At 42.3% G+C, this 22,718-nt stretch overlaps 2 protein-coding genes across 2 annotated transcripts; both read right to left on the reverse strand.

Moving 5' to 3' along the window:
- Positions 1–1,450: 1,450 nt before the first annotated feature.
- Positions 1,451–10,761, reverse strand: LOC115207081 (monocarboxylate transporter 2-like). The gene is made up of 4 exons (XM_029774081.1): positions 10,445–10,761; positions 7,824–7,967; positions 5,336–6,178; positions 1,451–1,835 (listed from the first exon to the last, which is right to left on the reverse strand). Exons 1-4 carry the CDS (start codon positions 10,659–10,661, stop codon positions 1,573–1,575), a joined length of 1,467 nt encoding a protein of 488 aa, XP_029629941.1. The 5' UTR covers positions 10,662–10,761; the 3' UTR covers positions 1,451–1,572.
- A 1,129-nt stretch (positions 10,762–11,890) lies between these two features.
- LOC115207653 (kelch repeat and BTB domain-containing protein 8) lies at positions 11,891–21,056 on the reverse strand. Its single transcript, XM_029774957.1, has 5 exons — positions 20,667–21,056; positions 19,329–19,536; positions 18,722–19,028; positions 16,043–16,853; positions 11,891–15,447 (listed from the first exon to the last, which is right to left on the reverse strand). The coding sequence occupies exons 1-5, from the start codon at positions 20,680–20,682 to the stop codon at positions 14,984–14,986; spliced, it is 1,806 nt and encodes a 601-aa protein (XP_029630817.1). The 5' UTR covers positions 20,683–21,056; the 3' UTR covers positions 11,891–14,983.
- Positions 21,057–22,718: the final 1,662 nt, after the last annotated feature.

Below are 22,718 nucleotides of genomic sequence, written 5' to 3' on the forward strand. Positions count from 1 at the left end.
GAAACGGGGTGAAATAAAATATTATAATAATAATAAGATCCTCAGACTTAGCGACCATCCCCCGGTCTCTGTGGCATCCACCACCTTGTCATGTCCCAGGACCTTGGACTGGGCTCAGTGGGCTGGTGTGTGTTCTAACTTATTGGCATAGTGATTTGTTGAGTGTTTCAGACGGCATGCGGCTCAGAGCGCTAGCCTGGAACATCGGGGCCTTGATTCATTAGCTAGTCACACCCTTAGCGCTGACATTTTCAAACTTGTTACACAGCGTTCTAATTGGCGTGAAAAATTGGACCCAGCTACAAACAAACAGTCATGGCTGCATTGTAAATCTGGCTTTGACACCATGTCGTGTGCCATGTTGACTGTCATTTTCCTCTCCCAATGTAAACATGCTGAGAAGAAATAGAACACAGACATGGTTTTGTCTTAGCTGAATTGTAGTGGTAAAACTACAAGAAACAATAATCTTACCCATTTCAATAGCTACATGAGTAGACACAGGTGAATGACAGGGTATTCACATCTGGTGAATTGTAATTGATATAATTTCTTTATGAAATAATTATATGCAAATACTGAATGATAATGATGTCATTTATTGCTGAGCACTCTACTCAACAATCATATTTACTTCAAATGCAGTTCTTCAAAAAAGTGAGTTCCCATCAGTATCTTATAACAATAAACACATCTTTCAAAAAACACTAATGCAAAGCTACAACCTATCTAGACATGAATTACATGGTTGTCATCATAGACTTCATAACAGCTGAAACTGTTTGTGCACTCATTCTATGATCTATATGTGAAAATGTAAAAGCAGACATTTATTTTGGTCATATTCAAATATAAATGGATCCTGAACAAGAATATAAAATGACATCATTATGTCTGTAACAGTGCATGTAAAAACATGTGGCAGTCTTCATCCACTCATTGGAACATCAATACAGGCGGAAGAGTAAAATGTTCATGACTACCTCAAGGCTGAAATATTACATCCTCAGCATGTACGTGACACACATCTCAACTGCAAACGTGTGTTCAGTTTCATGATTGATATAACATGTGAATTTAACTGTCAAAATTCACAGAATAACACTCAATATAAATGTAAATATAATTTTTAGCTGGTTTTAACTTATACGGTATACCTAGGGCCAGGAGAATTTACTGAGCACAAAAAATGTGATACTAGCTGGGACTGCGATACTAGCGGGGAGTGGCACACCTGGCAGCTGAAATAAATTAATAAAGGTCCAGAAAGGATTACACAGCTATTTGATCTCATACAGTCAGAAGTACTTCTTTCCAAACAGCCTTTGTCAGCATGGGGGAAAAACTGCTACATGGGGAAAAAACAACATAAGAGAAAAACTTCAGGAGTGTCCCCCTCCAAGGTTAGTAGTAGTGTGTGTATGTGTGTGTGTATGTGTGTGGGGGTGGACTATATACAGTATTGGGTAGGCCTATATACTGATATACTGGCATCAATATATGAGAGTGTACTTGTAAACAGTGGTATCATGCATGGCTTAATTTAGTCTCTTCCGTTTCTGATTCGTCTCCCTAGGGGATTTGTTGCTTCTTAGCCTCCTTCCCTGCCTCTCCTTGCTCCTCTGAGGAGGGCTCTCCCCTCTCCCTCAGCCCCATCTCCTGGTCCTGGCTCTCACAGCCCTCCTCTACCTGTCCCTCCTCCTGCCGCCTCTCACGCTCCAACATCCTGTAGTTGTAGATATTCATAACAAAGAGGAAGAGTCCTGCGAACACCATCACCGATCCACACATGAGGTACAGGTACTTGTAGTCACCAAAGGTGTCCACCAAGGCTCCTGAAGGTGAGGAGAGGGGAGATGTTACTGAAGGTTACATAAAGTTTTCCCCTCATCAGATAAAAAGTTAAGTTATAGGAAGGATAGTTAGACAAGATGCCCACAAAATCCCCCCTGCTTATAGCATATTCCTATCAACAAGTTGTTCTGGGTTAAGGTAAGCCTTTCCCCATCTCTCTCCACGAGGTGAATCAGGAGGTGTAACATGGGTATGGTTTAGATGTGCTTTTCAAACTCTGTTCTGTAGAGTAAAAGATCCTACTGGAGACATGACATGGAGCCATTACACCTGACCTTGCTTGCCACGGCTCTCTGGGAAGGCAATTTGGGCTGCTGCACCAGAACAAATCAGGAGTGTGGCCATGTCGATTCTGAAAACGATCAAAATCTAGCCCGCTTCAGAGGAAAAGTGACAAATGGAGTTTATATCAGATTGGAGCCATAAGCTTCTTGAACCTCCCCCTGGATCGATCTGCAGTCCTCCCCAACTCACTCAGCCTCCACAGTGTGCATCTAATCATCTGTCTGTCCATCCGTCTGTGAATACTGTATAACAATTTGCAGGATCATGCAAGTCAGATGTTTGTAGGAACCACTAAATTGATTAATGAAGGGAAGATCAACTGTGACAACAGTGTACTTTCCCAAGCTATTGTATCCCCAGTTGATGGTCATTGACTAACTCATTCACAATGAATAACTTTAGAAAGTATAAGACGAGGGCTTGGGACTAGAAGGTTCTATCTGTAAAAAGAGGATTCTGAGACAATTGGCTTTAAAGTTCCGAACCCTCATTGGTTTGAATGGTGTCGGCAAAATGTTATCTTGTATTGTTTCAAACCTAACAACATGAATTATATAGTCAGAGAATATAAAACAGAACAAGGCTATGTCAATAACAATTTTTTTATGAAAATGCAGAAAGAAACTTATAGTCCCAAGCACTCGAACAGCCACAGCAGAGCGACACTACATGATTTAACCACATCCCTTTTACGTATCTTATGTAACGTCCCCTTGTTTGTGCAATGAGACAGGGCCTTTGATTGCTCTCTATATTTCAAACTTTTATTGAGGTGTTTATCTGTAATGGACTCATTTCCTGCAAACATCCGTTAGTAATGGTCAATTACTGAGTCTGGCATTATTGAATCATCTGGGAGAGACAATCAACACAACACCCCACTATACATAAACACAGAGTTAGGTTGTTGAATAGAAGTGTAGTTTTCAGGTTCGGTAAACCAATTAAAAGACAGGTCTTAATGAGTCAATTTTCAATTCAGTTGATGATGAGGGCATGAGTTTGTCTCTCTCACTCTGTTTGTGTGTGTGTGTGTGTGTGTGTGTGTGTGTGTGTGTGTGTGTGTGTGTGTGTGTGTGTGTGTGTGTGTGTGTGTGTGTGTGTGTGTGTGTGTGTGTGTGTGTGTGTATGTGTTTCTGTGTGTGTTTGTGCGTGTGTGTGTGTGTGGAGGTCACTTTGCCCGTGGTCCAGTACAAAGCAGCAACAGGGACATGGTCTGATTAATGGCGTTCTATCCTGTGGGTGTGTGCAGATGACCATCACCCTCATTAAGGCAACCCTTGATTGGCTGAATGGTAATTAAGTCCATCTGGCAGCGTCACCTCTTTTTTAAATGTATTCATAGCTTCATTATGGTCCAGGTACGGGCCTCTAATGAGTGAAGTCTGAACTGAGATTCATTAAACACCGAAAGCAAAAGGCTAATTACACCAATTACCTCACTTTCTCCTAATTAGGCTGACCCCCAGGTTTGGGCGGAGGCACGGCGCGGCATGACGAGGCTGGCTGTAATGAGGAGACTTGTAAGGGGAAATGTAGAGACTCTGCCCTCTGGAGAAGAACGCTCAACGTGCAGGGAGGCGCTTATTTACCCCCATTAAATGAGCACCTCAGAACAGGGTCGCACAAAACAACCAGGAGGACTATACATTTACACCTCATTAAAACTCTGCAGAGGAGAGAGAAGCATAGGAATGCCAACAAACGTGATCCTACTTCTACCAGACAGACTAGACAGACAACCAGTTTGTATGGAGAAGAGAAGTGTGTTCTGACAGAGCCCGTTCTCCCTCCTTTTTCACTCTACCGTTTGTGTCTGTCTGCCATTTCAGAGACTGTGAAATGAGATGGGCTCTAGCAGCACTCTGAGGAGAACATTTGTATTCTGTCAGAGAAAGCCCACAGGTGGTTCAAAGACTAAGCAAGTTCACTTCCATGGAAATGTGTTATTTAACAGCTTGGGCTGAGCAGAGAATGTTAGCATTGTTAGTTCTCCTCTGTGCCAAAATAAGAGCAAAATGAAAGTGGGCTGTAGGAGACAGAGTTTTCTAAATGTGTGCTATTCCTAGTAATCTCAGTGAAATATGGGCGGGAAACATAACCTTTTTGATTACACACTCAAAAAAGCATGAAAGGAAAAAGGTCCTCTAAAACTCACTGCTTGTGGTTTTCAAAAAAGAAGAGCCGTCTTGGAATAACCTTGCACAATGACTCCTGATGTTCATTTCATCAGTCGTAAGCTATTATTGGGAAAGGCCTTTCTCATCTTAAACCTTAGATTCTGAAAGAGATTTATGCTATCGTTTTAATAGTAACGTGTACCAGATTGTGCACGCTAATTAGGATTTGGGGTCAATGATTTGACTTGTATTAACAGCTAATCAAATGAAGTTGGTAACATCGCAATGGTCAAACTTTTCTGTAACTCCAATAACTGAAACTCTCTAAGCTTGTGTTTGCAGCCAGTTGCAGTAGATCTATTCTAGACCGAGGGGACCCGGTAAAGAGAGAATGGGAAAATAGACAGAGAAAGAGTCGCAGAGAGACCTTGATTACCCTTACGGCTTCTTAGCTCCGAAAAATGTTCCATCATTTGTGTGGAGGACGAATCCTCTAGCGGGCGTGCCCTGAAAGCCAGAGCGGCCCGGCTTATTTACAACAGTAAATAACCGTGACCAATTACTGCTTTTCTCTGGGCAGGCCGTGCGCTCCAGGCCACCCTGCTCACCGATGATAATCCAATTCTACTGGAATGTCTTACAATAATGACACCCTGGAAAGTAGTTGGGCTCCACTCCCGCACCATGCAGCACACGGCCGTGACCGAGGAGCAGAGTGAGAAAGAGGGGAACAACTGACTGGCAGGTTTTCTCTGCTCCAAATCCATTTTCTGCTTTATTTACCGAAGTTATTCTAAAGTAGGACTTTTCCTATACTCTGACAATAAAGGATCTCTCAAGTGCATGCGTAACACTGGGATACTGTCAGCCATGTATTGAATAACCATGGAGAGGTGGTCTTGGGGGAAATGGAGGGAGAGTGTTTGCTGACTAAAGGGAAAATAGTGCTTGTCCTTTGTCAATAGGGAGTATGTTTGTCTAAAGGTGTCATAGCATTAGTTGTCTAAGAGCTGTATGGTTGTGTATTAACTTGAGAGAGAGGGGGATTGTGGGCTGTGTGCAGCGTGAAGGCTTACCTCCAATAGGTGGTCCCAGGAGCACGGGGCAGCACTCTATGATGGTGGCCAGTCCCACTGCACTGGAGAACCGCTGAGGCCCCACCAGGTCCATGAGCGTCTCAAACAGCAGGGCACACACCATGCCAAACGCTATGCCAAAGAACACTGAGTAGGCCGCCAGCCCCCCGTACCCACTGGCCAAGGGACACAGCAGGTGGCATAAACCATTATAGATGATGGCAAAGCTGAAGAAGTACTGTATCCTGGGCCTGATCCACTTAGTGTTAGCCATCAGCCCTGTCAACGGCCTGGCAAACATGTCTACGAAGCCCATGATGGACAAGAGAAAGGCGGAGGAATACTCGTCGAAGCCATGGCTCAGGGCGTAAGGGGACAAGAACACTACAGGGGCGAAGAAACCAAAGAACATCACCGCGTTCCCTACGATGTAGATCAGAAAGCCCCTGTGTTTGAAGAGCGAGAGGTCCAGAAACTTGTTGAAGTTGTCCAAACAGCCTTTCTCAAGCTGTGTGTTGTGTCCATTCACCTGGGCATCAGACCGGTCCGTGGGAGGTTTCTTTGGGGTTCCGTTTGTCTGCGTGAGTTGGTCTCCAGTTGGCTTTGGACCAATGGGCCTCATGAGAGAGCCAGCAACACAGCAGTTGAGCAGCAGAGCTCCCAGGATGCAGAAACTGCCCCTCCAGCCAAATTGGTTAAACAGGAACTGGTTGATAGGTGCTAAGGTACAGAGGAGGACTGGACTTCCTGCCATGGCCAGCCCATTGGCTAACGGCCTCTTGACCTGGAAGTACTTCCCAATGATGGCGACGGATGGCTGGAGGTTAAAAGAGAGACCAAATCCTGCGGGAAATACAAGAGAGGAGAGCAGTCACGTTCACAAGTTCCATTTTCAGAGGCTAAAACCTTGACTTAAACGCCTGGTACTGCAGGATTAAATTAAGACCAATTCTACTTTGTGCACATTAAGGTTCCATCTCATTGAACATTGCCTACTAAAATCTCATTAAGGAAAGCAGGAATAATTTCAGAAATGATTTCTCCATTTAAATGGCAATAAATTACAGGCTCCGGGTAGTCCATTCACTACCACCTCCTTTCCCAAAAATCCAATTTAGTAGCATTTCAGCCTGTAAATGAGCATCTTATTCTCTAAATGAGTCTTCACTTTAAGATGAAGAGCTTCAGGTAGCGACCTCGACTGACCCATTCCATCATTCTAACATTTGCTAAATGTCTGCTGCTCACAATTCCACACTAATGCCCACTGAGCTACACAATTTCCAAAGCCTTATTTTACGAAATTCACAGATAAAAAAAATAGTTCTTGGTATGCATTCTTCCTGGATTAAAATGGCATAATGCCAACGCAGATTTTGATTAGTTTTCACCTCCATTGTCTAAAGATGTGGTCAACAATTATGGCCATCTCAACTTGATCGAATTAGGAGGCTCATTAAAGTACACTGATTAGAAATTAATACTAATTGTATTTATTATTTGTCTCTTTTAGAGGGTACAAACTAAGAAAATCACTTCCATTTAAATGGCAGCTGCATTTACAAGGGGTTCTGTATCTCAACTACCATCTAAACTCACCGGGTGTTTGTGGCAGCTTTCAACGGACTGGTAAGATGTATGTGAGAAAGGGATGTGTGTGTTAGCCTAGCTAGCGCATCTCACCGGGCCAGGGCAGAGGGGATGCAGAGAGAGCACAACACAACACAAGGCCCTATAGCTATAGCCACCTCCTCCCTCTATTAATCTTCCAGGCCTGCGGGTCTGGTGCTGGCTAATGAGTCTCGCTGGGTGGAGGATGGCGGCGACTCCCGTGAGGGGACCAGGACTGGAGCCTACGGGAAAGAACAGGGGTCCTGGTAGACCATGCTCTCTGGAAACCGGAATGACACCGTCTTAATTACACCTGCGCTGTCCTCACAGTGCTCTGGCCCAAGCCCAGAGGCTGAGAGACTCCCTGGGCCCAGACAGACTGCTTGCCAGCCAAGCCAGTGAGACCTGGGCCACCCAGGGAGGATATGCACCCCTAGAGGAGCACCACCAGGGCTGGTTGAGAGATGGGAGAGGGTTGGTCTAGCGGTGGGGTAAACAAGTCTAAGACCCAGTCAGGAGACTAGTTCACTCACACTTTACTTCACATACACAACATCCAACCAGTCCAGCCATCGTCCCAGATGTCTTTCCTGAAGAAAACTCTCAGGGGCCTATATCTAAAGTTGTGTTTTATGTATAATGAATCCACTACAGTATCTTTAATAGAACCAATAATTCAATTGCTTAGGTTTTCACATTTAGAGCATATAGTAAGCTTATGGATTAGGCCTACAGAAACTATTAGTATCTCTCATTAGTCAACTTTAATGGCATTAAAAACAAGTGATTTCTGTTTCTGTTGGCCCACACATAATATACACATCAATCACAAAACAAGCCATGTCAATCAAATGTATGGAGTGAGTGGGTACCATACCTCCAATGACTCCAACGCATATGTACAAATGCGTAATGGTATTGCCAAAAGAAGCAGTTACCATACCGACGCCACACATCACTCCACCAGCTATGACCACAGGCCGGCTTCCATAGCGATTGACCAGAATACTGCTGATAGGTCCTGCAAAGAAAAAAGTGAGAGAGGAGAGATGAAAAGGGGAGAGAAAGTGTTCATCTTAGGTTCATACAGCATTGAGGTAATGGATAGGCAGTTGACATCGGACTGATAGATCCCTCCCGAAACCTAACCCTTGATCTTAACGTTACCCCTAATGCACTGCTGTTCAAATATCCACACAAAGTAACTTATGTCGGGCGTGAATAGATAGCTGATGTTCTAAATAGTTATCTTACCTACATATGTAAAGCAGACCAGTGCCTAATTTGCATTTCTCCTGATAATGTTCCCACAAAAAAGTGTGATATATCATTAAATAGCCTTCTATATTCTGTCTCTCTTTATCCTTCATTCATAACCCTGCCACAGAGAATATGTACAACAGTCCTTTAGCATCACACAACCTAACACCCACTTCTGTTCCCTGCTAAAACCAGAGGATTTAAATAGTCACTAAATCATTTCCTTCAATTCATTTAACAAAAAAAATGAGGGAGCATCAATCAAAAGAATATGTAGGCTGACACGAATATTGAAATCTCAACATGCTGCCTTTCTAGTCCGTGCTGGAATGATACTGCAAGGCAGGTGATCATTCAAAATTCCTAGTAAACAATAAGAAGATTACAGTTTTGGCATACAGCTGAATCCATTGTCCAAAATTGATTTCACACATTAAAAAACACATTTTAAATCGTTCTACATTGATCAGGACTTATGCACATCAAAAGGACGAGCTAAATGTGAAAAAAACAAATCATTTCACATGTCAATTAGACATTATGACAATGACCTTGGTGTTATACTTCATATAAAAGCAGCTGTACACTGCACATGTTCAAATAATAACTAGCATCCTCATTTTATTTCTGTTTTGTTTTTTAATCAAATCTGCTTATGATCACCTCCAGAGGTACTCTTTCTCCATATCTAGTCTTGTATCCTTTTTTATCAATGTAAAATGCTATGTTTAGTCATTATAGCATTAAAAAAATTGTTTTACTACAGCTGAATCTATAGATAAAAAGATACACTTTCATATTTACCTATCTACAAGATACAGAAGAAATCTCTGGATTAGCTATTACATAAAAAAATGTCATGCAGTGACCTTAGCTATTGCAGTGACCTAGCTATTGCAGTGACCTTAGCTATTGCTTGAACAGATTGATTCAGCCTAGCAAACCCTGCGTGGATATAGAGACTAGGTGTACATATAGACTCTGTCCTCCTAGTGACTGTGTCACTTTGGGGTGGCATCCCAGACATCATCACAATTTCCTCACCCATTAGAACTTTATCACTCTGGTTCCCTAAGTCATAGGTCCCCTGAAATGCTGTCCCGTTCGTCCCATAGGGCCTTGTTGTGAGGACCAAATGTACTGAACCCATGTCTGATATATTCCCCCTGTCTGTTTTCCACTGGGTGACATTGTAAAAGCCGAGTCAAGGACAATATGATAAAGACATGTGCCTCTGCCACTGTGCGTGGAAATATTTCACAGAATTCTCTATGCTGGTGAATGCAGGTGAGTCAGGCGCCCTGTCGTCTTTTAACCTTCAGCCACTGATGGATTTACCTCCAACTTCAACTGGATCATTCTATTATAATATCTCAGTGTCATCTAATGAGTCATTGAAGGTGCATTATAAAACATCCTTACACTTGAGCCACAGACTGACAATTATGAATATACAAATGTTCATGCAAACAGACCAAGGATAGACTAAATAAAATAACATTTGCAACTGACAGTCCAGACAGTTGTGACCTGGATCACTCCATGATGGCCTACTGCACGTGCCCCAGGGTGAATCACCTGCCGCTGCACGGCCCCAATGATAAGTGAAAGAGTGAGTTTGTTTAAACATCCAAATTCTGGTCAGATGCAAAAGCACATGAACAACCCATTTCTAACCCTTCCATATGAAGCCTAACAATAGGCAGCAAGACGCAGCCACTGGTTTAGCAGTTAGTTTTACTCAATATATTATATTTACAGGTTTCCAAGATGAAAGAGGTTGCTGTCAAATATCATTATACTAAAGTAAGAGGCAACAAGGTGCTTATTCTATCAACATGATTAAGTAGGTTAGGTTACTTACAATTGCTTGTCTTTTATCTTAAATAGCCTACTACAGTATTTTCTTAAACTAGTAAACTTACTAAATAAACTACAAACAGATGTTATTAACCCTGAATAATAGATATGATTTTAGAGGAGACAACTGCACTAAGACTTTACTTTTTAGGCATTCCTAATCATTTGAACACAGCAGTACTCATTACTCTTGATCAGTTACAGGTATTACAATGAGTCCTCACATGGAAGATATAAGCCTACATTTTAGGGATGAAAAAACAAGCAACTGCAACGCTCCATACAAGCCATGCATCCCTTAATACATAATCTGTACATTGTGGTCATAATTGACTCAATGCTGACTCAGAGCTGCTTGGCTACATCATGTCTACTCACCACCAGCATACATTGCTGCCAGCATGATGGAAGAAATCCATGCAATCTGGCTGTAGGAGGCACCGAAGATCAGCTGGATGTCTTTGAAGAAGACAGTGAGGGCTTTGGGAAAGGCATACGAGAAGCCGATAGAGATGAAGGCCCCAAACACCACGGCCCAGCCCCAGCCCCCGTCCGGAGGGGTGTCCCGCAGAATAGATGCTGGTGCAGGGGACATGTTTCTGTTGATAGAGGGGAGGAGGAGGATGATGATCTAAGTGTTTCATGAAAGCAAAAACATCATCTTGAATGTACCTTTTTTTTAGAAAGCAGATGAATCACCACAGAGAGCAGTCAATCAAATCATCACTTTATTTACCCAAACCAATTGTTTGACTCAGGGTGTCAGGACTGTGTAATATTGTTTTTACATTAAATAAGATCTAAATACGAGTTTATTAAGAAAAGTCCTCTGTAGTGGACACCCACTGACTACTGTACCCATTGACTGAAATATTAATTTTGTCATATATTCGTCATAATGGCCACTAAAGAGGCCAATTTTGCACTTACAATAAAATATAAAAAATATTTGTTCACTTTTTATTTACCTCCAACACTTATGTTATGTGAATGAAATCCTAAACTAGTTTTTGTTCGTGTCTCAGGGGGATATGGAAGTTGCATCAGTCTACCTGATGAGACGCACACCGCAGCACGTAAACGAGCGAGGTTACTTTAGTTTAGGTTCTAAGAATGTAATTTCAGAAGTAGCCTAATGATGATCTGTGCTACCCTCAGCAAACGAACACTCAAATGTGGTTTGTACACGTGGATATCCGACTTGGAATACATACACACAACAGAAAGTTGAAGCGCGTCAAAATATTATACATTGGATGCAAGACAAAAAATAAAACGATCTTACCTTGGCGACGAATAGCGCAGAACTTAAACTCCCAGTTCACGCACAAAGTTTCTGAAACATCGATTAGATTTTTCAGTCGCCTTTAGGCATGTGTATCTCATTTGCCCCCATTGGTTCATTGAATTAGAACGGTGACTGTCTTCTGCTCCCAAAAGTCTAGGAATTAGCATTTTAGGCTCCTAGGCTATCAATTCTGGCCGGTTTATCTTTTAGCCAAACACAAATCTATTTCTGATTGTCTTATCTTTCACTAAAAAGGTCACAAGAATGTCGCTACTCAGGGATGTCAACTAGGTCTATTGGTTACAAAAGTTGCAACCTTGTAACTAACTGGTGATGGTATCATGTCTCATAACATGTTACATGAATGTGATCTAGGTTAGCCTACTTTCAAAAATAGCTACATACATATACACAAACATATATAATATATACACACATATGCATAACACACATGGAGTATAGGCTACAAGGGGAATAAATGGTTAGCAAACATTCATTCAGCACCAAATAATCATATGGCAATAAAAAAAAGTCACTATGGTTTCACTTGTCATTTTATTCTCAAATTATGTGCAATGTGAATTTCACAGTTGAGCTCAACCACCACTATTCCCCAAACTACACAGACAAACCAGCAAACAAAAAGAAAAGCAGTAAGATTCCACTGGTAGTAGCCATCCATGCAGGATGCATACATACAGGGCTTGAATGAGCTTGGGCATGGCCACAAGGACAACTATATATTTTGCACAGAAAGCACATTGACTGGCTGATTCGGTGTACACTAACTATTTCACAAAACTGATGTGTTGGAGATAATGTAACATCGGAGTTACAGATCTGCTTATTGTGAAGTTTTGGTAAAGCAAAACTACTGAGAATATTTAAATGTATGAGCAGATTCATCTTGTGTGAGATACAGAACAGAATTGCTCTACTATAACTAAACATAGAAAATGGAAAAACAGCCATTGAAAATAACATTTCTACTTTTCAAGTTATAAAAGAAAAAAGTTGTAAAAAACTGTGCAAGTACAGCAAACGTATATTACACATGAAACAAGACATTTAAATACAGTACTGTTTATCAATAGAAATCCTGAGTTGTCCATTCCTGGTTCCCATGTGACTGAGTTTTTAGGCATTTGGGGAAACCCCTTTTCTCCTTCCTCACCCATGGAGGGCACTGCTCTGGCCAGATCAAACCAGTGCCAAATAATGTGCAGTATTTTTCTTTACAAAAGTTCATGTCCACAGCTACAAACAGAACGTTTTCATACTACTCTCCATTTCAAATTCTGTGAAGACAGAACTGCATTTCCCAAGATTGCTTTGTGGTCGATGATATATTTTGGGGAAATGCTTTAAATATGAGATCAAATAAATGATCATATGTAGTGCAAAGATGACACAGGAACCTGCATGAGGAAATTGACGTCATTGAATTTGTTACAGTTCCACAGGGAACATCACTCAATTGCTGTTACTCATTTAATATATACAAGATCAAAAAAGCAGCACCAATAGTTAGTTTTTCTCAATGTCATAGCATACAGATGGATTCATGTATAAAAGAAGCACTCTGTGGTAATGCTCTGTCCAGGTGGGTGCTGCTTGGTCAAGTTTGCAGTGACGGACCATTGAAGAGTGATTCAGTGCAATGATAAATAAGACTTGACACACTACCTCGCCAGGCTAAACACACAGGACCACCTGGATGCCCCCACCCATCCATAGGCACAATGACATCCCCCTTGGGATCTGCACTAAATTACACACCTACAATCTCTACTTTACTCCTCCTCAGACAACTACTGTACAGCAGCCAGCCACACAGGCAAATATTGAAACATTTCAACGAGCAAAGGTAAGTACCCAAATTAATCTTGAAAACAAAATGTAATGCACTTCAACTAGCGTAAACCTAAATGTAGGGCTGTAACGATACCAGCATTGCAATATTTTATCAATGGCAAAAATGAAAACACGAAGCAGACCACCCTCTTTGGCCCTTTAAAAACCTGCTGCATGTAAAATATTGTGCTATAGTTTGGAAAATAAATAACGGTGACTCCGGATAACATAATGAGGTCTGTTTCCAACGTTAGAACTGTTATCCTAAAGAAGTTAAATCTGCTTCATGTTTTGTTTCCATGCCACAATACTAACGAGTATTGCGATACTGGTATCGTCCCAGCCCTACCTAATTGTAGCAAAGTTTCCTTAGTTATAGCTACTTGAAACTTTATCAACTTTTCAGATGAACCAAAACAAGTTCTTAAATGCATTTTGGCATTTAAGAGGTAGGTTAACCAAAACACTTTTTTAAAGCAGGTTGTAATCAATACCAGACATGCTGAAAGAAAAAAAAAAAGCTACAGAAAAGACTATTCTGCAGCGAGCTGCCCACACTTTGGCCAAATCAATGCATCAGCCCGAACCATGTCCCTTCATTCCTTATCTGACTTCTGTTAAGTTGCTATCAAAGCAAACTGTTGCCTGGTTCGAAATGTCGCACTTATCTTGGCCAACCACACATCTGACGCCCTGCTTGTTTCTCCAATGTGGAGAGTGAATCGTCTAACTTCTCTCAAGTTGTCTTGGCATGTGAAACTCGTTGCAACAAAATGGATGCCAGCTCTGAGAGTCCATTGCATTAGTCTACGAATTCAAAAAGTATAAATCCAACTGCAACGAAGCCGATTAGCACATTGGTTGACAACTTAGGCCTTCTCTTGAAAGCAAAGTATGCGTTTTATAAAGTAGCATCATACCGATCACACACGGCAATAATACTACATTTATCTAAATCACTAGCACACTTCATACACAACTAATACACACTTCCACAAAGACAAACTTGCTGTAGGGAGCAATCAGCATTCAAATCAATACAAAAGTCAGACAGAAAAAACCCTCCATCTGAACTAACAACCTACCAATGAGCAACACTGCTCATCTTACCCGTATGAATATATATATACACAATTTAAATTATTTATATATATAATTTTCACTTTATGCTAACATGCCACGGTTCCATAACTAGAGGGTACTTCATCTGATCAATCAACTGCATGTCAATCAATTGTAAAAATTTGAACCTATATATGCTTTTAAGATTAAATGGAACAAAATGGCTCAACAACAAGCAAACATAATAATTGCACTTATAATTCATTGGACTGTAAAACAAGAATCAGTTTGGGTATTTGGTGCTGAGTGGAAGAAAAAAATAAAAAATACTGCAATCTTTTGAAAGCACCCCATTTGATCGTGTTAAACCTTATATTTTAATGCTTTAAGACTAAACTCTTGACTGCCCTTGTGGTGCAAAACAGGACAGCATCAGGCACAAGACAAGCAGGACCTCACGCTCCCTCCTCCCGGAGGGGTTCAACCCAATAAATGTTTGTCACATACACCAGATAGGTCTAGTGAAATGTGATGTTTTACAGGGTCAGCCTTATCAGTACAGCGCCGCTGGAGCAAATTAAGGTTAAGTGCCTTGCTCAAGGGCACAGAGATTTTTCACCTTGTCGGCTCGGGTATTTGAACCAGCAACCTTTCGGTTACTGGCCCAATGTTCTAACTGCTAGGCTACCTGCCACCCATTCCCCAAGGCCCTCTCAGAGCACTTTCTGAAGACACTGCGGATACAGTTTGGCCACCACACATTCAAAATGGCGGCCCAGGTCCCAGAGGCGGTCAGGCGTCTCGTAGACTTTGGTCCACGCATCCGCCTCGTCGTCGTACTGGTAGAGGGAGTTCTTCCTGCTAGTACGGAACACGTGTTCCTCCACCATGACCTGTGTGGCTCGGACAAACAGGTGCAGCTTGCCCTGAAGGAGCAGGGCCTTGATGTAGGGGCTGGTGGCCTGGTCGAAGGGAAGGTCCCTCTTGCGGGCCCAGGTGTTCTGCTCGATGTCGTAGACCTCCATGGTGAAGGTGCGCTGGTGGTTCCTGCAGATGCCAGCGATGTAATAGATGCAGTTCTTGTGTAAGGCAACCAGACCCTGGCTCCGGGGTACACTCATGGGGGACAGGTGGCCCCAGTAGTCCTTGCGAGGGTCAAAACAGAAGAAGTACTCACCTGTTAAACAGAGAAAAGAAGCACCAGTGTTAAGACACATTTTGAAAAAAGAAAGAATGAACTGTAGCTTTATTTAGTCTCCTACACCTGCCAGCAGCATACCACCCTGCATCCCAAGGCTGACTTACCTCTGAAGCTAAGCATGGTTGGTCCCTGGATGGGCGACCAGATGCTGCTGGAAGTGGTGTTGGAGGGCCAGTAGGAGGCACTCTTATCTGGTCTAAAAAAAGATCCCAATGCCCCAGGGCAGTGATTGGGGACATTGTGTAGGGTGCCGTCTTTCGGATGGGACATTAAAACAGGTGTCCTGACTCTCTGTGGAAACTAAAGATCCCATGGCACTTATCGTAAGAGCAGGGATGGTAACCCTGGTGTCCCGGCTAAATTCCCAATCTGGCTCTCATACCATCATGGCTACCTAATCATCCCCAGCTTCCAATTGGCTCATTTATCTCCCCTGTAACTATTCCCGAGGTCGTTGCTGTAAATGAGAACGTGTTCTCAGTCAACTTACTTGGAAAAATAAAATACCTCTCCTGAATCTTTTTCCCACTGCATTTCAAGGTCCCATAGTCGCTCCACTATCCCGACTCACCTTGGAGGATGTAGATGTGGTCTCTGTACTCCACAGCGCTGTGGAACTCCATGGCGACAGGCATGGGGCTGACGGCAGTCCAGCAGTTATCCCTGGCATCGTAGCATTCCACTGACTTCAGTGCGTTCCTTCCGTCCCCTTCATACACACGGCCCCCCAGGGCGTACAGCTTCCCACAGCAGTGGACCAGCCTGCAGCCGATCCGGGCCCGCAGCATGGGCGAACGCGCCAGCCAACGGTTCCCTGCATGCTCGTATTGCCAGAAGTCGCTCTCCGCCCGGTGGTCGATGGACACCTCACTGTTGCTAGGGCGGTAGCCCCCAGCGATGAAGATGTCATTCTCCGATGACACCAGGATGCCCACCTCCCGCAGGTCATTGGGGGGCTTGCAGAGCTTGAACACCTTCCCAGCAGCAGTGTCCAGGCAAGGCACGGTCTGCTTCTTCCCTGAGTGTTTGTGTGCCGCGTCAAAGCAGATGACCATCTCGGAGGCAGTCATGCCCAGGCGCTGAGAGCAGCCGTTGAGACGTGCCTTGGCTTCGGCAGGTTCCCTGGACAGAGAGAGGGCGCAGGCGAAAGGGGCCGGGATGCGGCTGAGGAAAGAGTCATCCAGGAGGGGCAGTCGGATGCATTGAGAAAACACCTCAGCCAGGTGGGTCTCTCTGCGAGGGCTGTCGTGCTCCAACCAGCGCACAATGCTCTCATACACATGCTCTTCCTTCTCCACATTCAGGTCATCGTTGTTCAGGATGCTCACCAGCTGCTCCTTGGTGAGCTGGAGGAACTCCTGCTCCCGTGCCACACACAGGAACTACAACACAGCACAACACTGCATGTTACATTTCATCTGTCACAGCATGCTCAACTAACAGACGCAGACCTGGGGATACTTATCTAAATCTTATTTAGTGTGTCATCTACCATATGTACTTCAATGTGGTCTCACATTGCTGTAGTTATAAGGCCATATTAACCTCTAGGGTAGGGGGCAGTATTTGCACGGCCGGATAAAAAACGTACCCGATTTAATCTGGTTATTACTACTACCCATAAACTAGAATATGCATATAATTATTTGCTTTGGATAGAAAACACCCTAAAGTTTCTAAAACTGTTTTAATGGTGTCTGTGAGTATAACAAAACTCATATGGCAGGCAAAAACCTGAGAAGATTCCTTACAGGAAGTGCCCTCTCTGACCATTTCTTGGGCTTCTACACTCTCTTTATTGAAAACTGAGGATCTCTGCTGTAACGTGACACTAAAAGCTGAATGATGCCTTTGCAGGCCCTGGCTGAAAAACAGTAGCGCATTTGGATAGTGGTCGATCAGAGAACAATGAGACTGGGGCGCGTGCACGAGGCGACACCATGTTTTTATTTTTTCGTCTTTGAACGAAAACAGGGTTTCCCGGTCGGATTATTATCGCTTTTTTACGAGAAAAATCGCATAAAAATTGATTTTAAACAGCGGTTGACATGCTTCGAAGTACGGTAATGGAATATTTAGAAATGTTTTATCACGAAACGCGTCGGGCGCATCACCCTTCGTCACCCTTCGGATAGTGTCTTGAACGCACGAACAAAAACAGAGGATATTTGAACATAACTATGGATTATTTTGAACCAAACCAACATTTGTTATTGAAGTAGAAGTCCTGGGAGTGCATTCTGACGAAGAACAGCAAAGGTAATCAAATTTTTCTAATAGTAAATCGGAGTTTGGTGAGGGCCAAACTTGGTGGGTGTCAAAATAGCTAGCCCGTGATGGCTGGGCTATCTACTCAGAATATTGCAAAATGTGCTTTTGCCGAAAAGCTATTTTAAAATCGGACATAGCGATTGCATAAAGGAGTTCTGTATCTATAATTCTTAAAATAATTATGTTTTTTGTGAACGTTTATCGTGAGTAATTTAGTAAATTCACCGGAAGTTTGCGGTGGGTATGCTAGTTCTGAACGTCACATGCTAATGTAAAAAGCTGGTTTTTGATATAAATATGAACTTGATTGAACAAAACATGCATGTATTGTATAACATAATGTCCTAAGAGTGTCATCTGATGAAGATCATCAAAGGTTAGTGCTGCATTTAGCTGTGGTTTGGGTTTATGTGACATTATATGCTAGCTTGAAAAATGGGTGTCTGATTATTTCTGGCTGGGTACTCTGCTGACATAATCTAATGTTTTGCTTTCGTTGTAAAGCCTTTTTGAAATTGGACAGTGTGGTTAGATTAACGAGAGTCTTGTCTTTAAAATGGTGTAAAATAGTCATATGTTTGAGAAATTGAAGTAATAGCATTTCTAAGGTATTTGAATAACGCGCCACGGGATTCCACTGGCTGTTGAGTAGGTGGGACGATTTCGTCCCACATACCCTAGAGAGGTTAACAACAAATCCATAGATTAATCCTTCCCAAAAGGCGAGTAAAGTGAAGCATAACAGTTGATAGAGCATGGCTCAGTTGGTAGAGCATGGTGTTTGCAAGGTCAGCATGGTGTGTACAACGCCAGGGTTGTGGGTTCGATTCCCACGGGGGGCCCAGTCAAAAAAAATAAAATAAAAAATACATGAAATGTATGCATTCACTACTGTAAGTCGCTCTGGATAAGAGCGTCTGCTAAATGACTAAAATGTAAAATGTTGAACAGAACAGCTTGTTCTTAGAATAAAACCCACCTTCTTGCGTATGTAGTCCTGGGAGCGCTCCCTCAGCAACTGGTGGCCGTAGGCGTCTGCGAACATGTAGACCCCGGTGCAGTTCTGGGGGTCCAGGCGGCTGATCATGAACAGGGCACACTGGTCCTGCAGGGCTGGGATCTGGAAGATGCTGGCTGCCGTGAACAGGGCCTGGACATTGGACTCGGACAGTATGACTCTGGACGTATAGGCGTAGTCCAGGACCAGGTGCATGGACTCAGACTCAACCCCGATGAGCCGCACCTCCCTCTGGCTGCTCTCTGTAAGGCCACTGGTGAACATGGACCTGATAGGAAGAAGAGGAAACAGAAAATGCATTAAAGCTTGAACGGTTTTTGCAGCTTATTCTGGTCCCAGATGTGTTTGGGCTCTTGCCTACTCCATTGCTGTCATTGACTTGACAATAAGTTAGAGTTGGCATGATGGCGTAAACAAACTGGCACTCAGGCTAGTTGCGGAATTTGTTATCATATATAAGTTTGACCCTTCAAAAACTCAGCATAGCTAATACATTTCCCTCAACTCAGTGATATCCCAAATGTAAAGGACTAGAAGCAAGCAAACACCTCACACATATCTGACCTACCTAAAGTAAGGGCTGATTGCTGCAAGGACATTTCGATGACACGGAAATGTCTTGCCATGGTCCACCTCAACGACAATGTCTGTGAGCTGTGCTTCATCATACAAGGCTTTGAGCTGCTGGAGGATGTTACAGGCATGAACGGCATCAACCCCACTGTAGGCTGTGTTTGCAGGAGTCACATTCTGTACTTGTAACAGCTTGCCTACGTCTATGGAACAAACATGAAAGAGACAACATGCCTTTTAAAAATGACGGATTAAACAATACTGACATACGAGAGTCACAAACAAAAGGCTACAGATTTTTAAATTATGTTGGTACTAAATAATATTACTTAACGTTAGTGGCATCATTAGCTAGCTATATGCAGCACAACAACTGAGTCAAGTGTACTTTACAGAGTGGAGAACAAATACTCTAGCTACAACACGTGGAGATTAGTAGCATGAATCTATTACTGAACTAAAATTACTTTTCGATACTTGAGATGTCTTGTTTGTAGCGCTAACGTTACCAGTGTACCATGGAAATCCCCCACCCAGTTCAACTTGTGTGCTCGAGTTAACTTAATGACAGAACAAAGACCCGTCTAAAACAACGAGGCTTTCACAACAAGCTAGCTAGCTCTGCGGATTAGAAACTCAGTTGCATAGCACCAGAGCAAGTCATCCGCGGCATTATTAGCCGGCTAAAGTAGCTAGAAAGCAATCTTTTAGCCCTTAAACCAGTCAAAACGGTCACTAAAACCACCTAACGGATAGTCACGAATCTAATTTGATCGTTAAGGATATTGTGCTCATGATGTTGAAATGGAGCTAGCCAGTTAGCTGGCTATCCAAGTAAACTGGCCAACCACCATTAAGTTTTCGTCAGGATGAGACGTGGGTACGTTAAGTACTGTAGCTAACTAGCTAGCTGGACATACCTACTTTTCTGTTGGATAACTATAGTAGCGGTAGATATTAACTAGTCAACTACCTAACTACACACTTTGACAACTATTAATAAAAGCTAAGATAGCTACGAACAGGTTGACAGTATTAGCCACGACTGTCATTTGCATACAAAGACATGCAATTGTTTACAGACTCGGCTGTACTAGCTAGCCATCTATCTGATCGAGTTAGCTAAGGTTATAGCAATGCTAACTAGCTAGCACACTTTTTAAAGAAGCCATTCGCTTACAGCTTCACTTGTAGCTAAAACAAAGAGAAGTCATTGTCTATGACTTTTGTCAGAGTGTAATCTCGGTTATATATCCTTCAGTATGAATTATGGAACTTTAAAATGCGTTAAATAAGTTTGAATCGTCAACACAAACAATCAAGAAACGCTAACCTCCACTGGCAGCCATTCTCCCCCAGTCTTTCTCAAACTGGTCTACAAACTCAAAGCGGTTAAGGCTAGAAGGGATACAGCTTTTGTTAGATTTGACTTTTCGTACGAACAGGTTAAGATCATTTACGCAGCATGTTATGATAATTAACGTAGGATAATTATGTTATGGGAAGGGTTAGCTAAAATGCAAAACATTTCAACTTTTGACGTTAACTTGATAAAAGCTGAATCCCTTCTAGCCAAAATCGTCTCAAAGCAGACCGTGAAACGTCACGACTGTGAGCCCCGGAAACAGACGACAGCCAATCGCAAGAGAGAGCAAGCCAATAAAATTATTTTGGGTAAAGAGAAAGGAAAATAAAATATCAAAGCAACCTTTCAAAAATGGATGATCAATTTATTGTCTCATTTTGACATAGCCCACAAGGTTCCGCAAATAGGTAAATGTGAGTTACTGGTACTAATTGATTGTTTTCCCCAATCAATGGCTAGATTATTGCATTGTATTTTCAAATACATTTTCATACATTAAATGTATCCTACAAAACACAGGAAAGAGAAAAGCTATATGCTATTCATCTATATGTTCTTTTCACATTAAAATTATATTTTATATAAATATAATAAATACACCATAGAGATATATATGCCCAGAGCATTACATTTAGGAGAGAGAACGTGTTTGTAATGTTACCCAGATTTTACCCAGTAAAACCTATTTACCCAGATTTTACTCCTGAAAACCTATTTAGCATGTTTTGCCATTAGTGTTAGGAGAGCATTCCCTAAATGTCTAACAAAATTTACCCAGAACGTGGTTGCCATGTTCTCCGAATATCCAATATTAATGGTCTAGACACGCATGGGAATGTTGCAAGAATATTCCTGTGTCCAGTTTTCTGAGGGCCAGGAAAATGTTCCATTAATGTCCCACCAAACATACACAGAACATGGTTGCCATGTTCTTAGAATAATAGATAAAAAATGTTCTACACACTTTTCATGGGAACGCTGCAGTAATATTTCTGTGTGTCACTTGATGGTCCCAAAGAAACATTCTCCAAAAAAAGAAATGTTTTCATTACACACCATGCCTTGCTACTGTTTCCGAGCCCATCAAAGACCGATTGGTGAACCACTGATCCATTTACAGTGCTTTCTGTTGACAAGATTATGGACACGCACACACACACACACACAAACATATTTGACACACTTTGACTACAAGAAGACGATGGAGCGATGCTCAACTATATAGAATTAATAAATACTGATATTTTTATGAGAGGTAGTGGACATGTGGTAATAATTTATGCTCAAGGGCTAATCCTACAGATTCCCATCGTTCAATGAGAAACCAATTTAAATAGATCAGTTAGGGGTGTTGTAACTGTTGCCAAATAATTACATTAACATACAGTATATTGTTAAGAATGTGAGAGTAGTGTGTCTCCCGTAGCGGGTCTTGAACCCAGGCAACCAGCACCAATGACCTAACCATGGTCCCAATAAGGGATACCCTAGGGACCCCATACTCAACTGGTGGACTGCGGTCTGGATCTGGACCCAGAACGAGGTCAATACTACAAACAGTGCCCCAACAATTTGTTTATTTTATTTAATAAAACATTTGAATCGGTCGGGCTTCGACCCCTGGTATCATATAAAAACACATAAGAGATGGAAAAATTAGCCGAATTGCAGAAAATACGCTTTAAAATAGCAAAAAATATATATCTGCCTCATGCAAAATGTGTAGAATTGCGGGAAATTTACTTTAAAGCTTCTAAATGCTCAACAGGGGTGTGAACAGTTTGGGGTCGCTAGGGTTGCGAGGTATCCTTTACCTACGCACATTGACTCGGTACCGGTACCCCCTGTATATAGCCTCATTATTGTTATTTTATTGTGTTACTTTTTTAAAAGTTTAGTTTATTTAGTAAATATTTTCATAACTCTAATTTTCTTAACACTGCATTGTTGGTTTGGCTTATCACCTAAAAACCCTCACAAACTTTTACAGATGCACAATTGAGAGCATCCTGTCGGGCT

The sequence above is a fragment of the Salmo trutta genome, chromosome 14 (genome assembly GCF_901001165.1).
Source record: "Salmo trutta chromosome 14, fSalTru1.1, whole genome shotgun sequence".
NCBI lineage: Eukaryota > Metazoa > Chordata > Actinopteri > Salmoniformes > Salmonidae > Salmo > Salmo trutta.

Bases quoted from the DNA above. Each gene is read 5' to 3' on its own strand.
- LOC115207081 (XM_029774081.1), bottom strand. From the start codon at position 10,661: ATGTCCCCTGCACCAGCATCTATTCTGCGGGACACCCCTCCGGACGGG. The intron at 6,179-7,823 runs GTATGGTACCCA...TATTTCCCGCAG, and splicing joins ATGCGTTGGAGTCATTGGAG to GATTTGGTCTCTCTTTTAAC. The intron at 1,836-5,335 runs GTAAGCCTTCAC...CCTCACCTTCAG, and splicing joins CCTGGGACCACCTATTGGAG to GAGCCTTGGTGGACACCTTT.
- LOC115207653 (XM_029774957.1), bottom strand. The intron at 16,854-18,721 runs GTGGGTTTTATT...GCTGTGTTGTAG, and splicing joins AGGACTACATACGCAAGAAG to TTCCTGTGTGTGGCACGGGA. The intron at 15,448-16,042 runs GTGAGTCGGGAT...TCTGTTTAACAG, and splicing joins CCACATCTACATCCTCCAAG to GTGAGTACTTCTTCTGTTTT.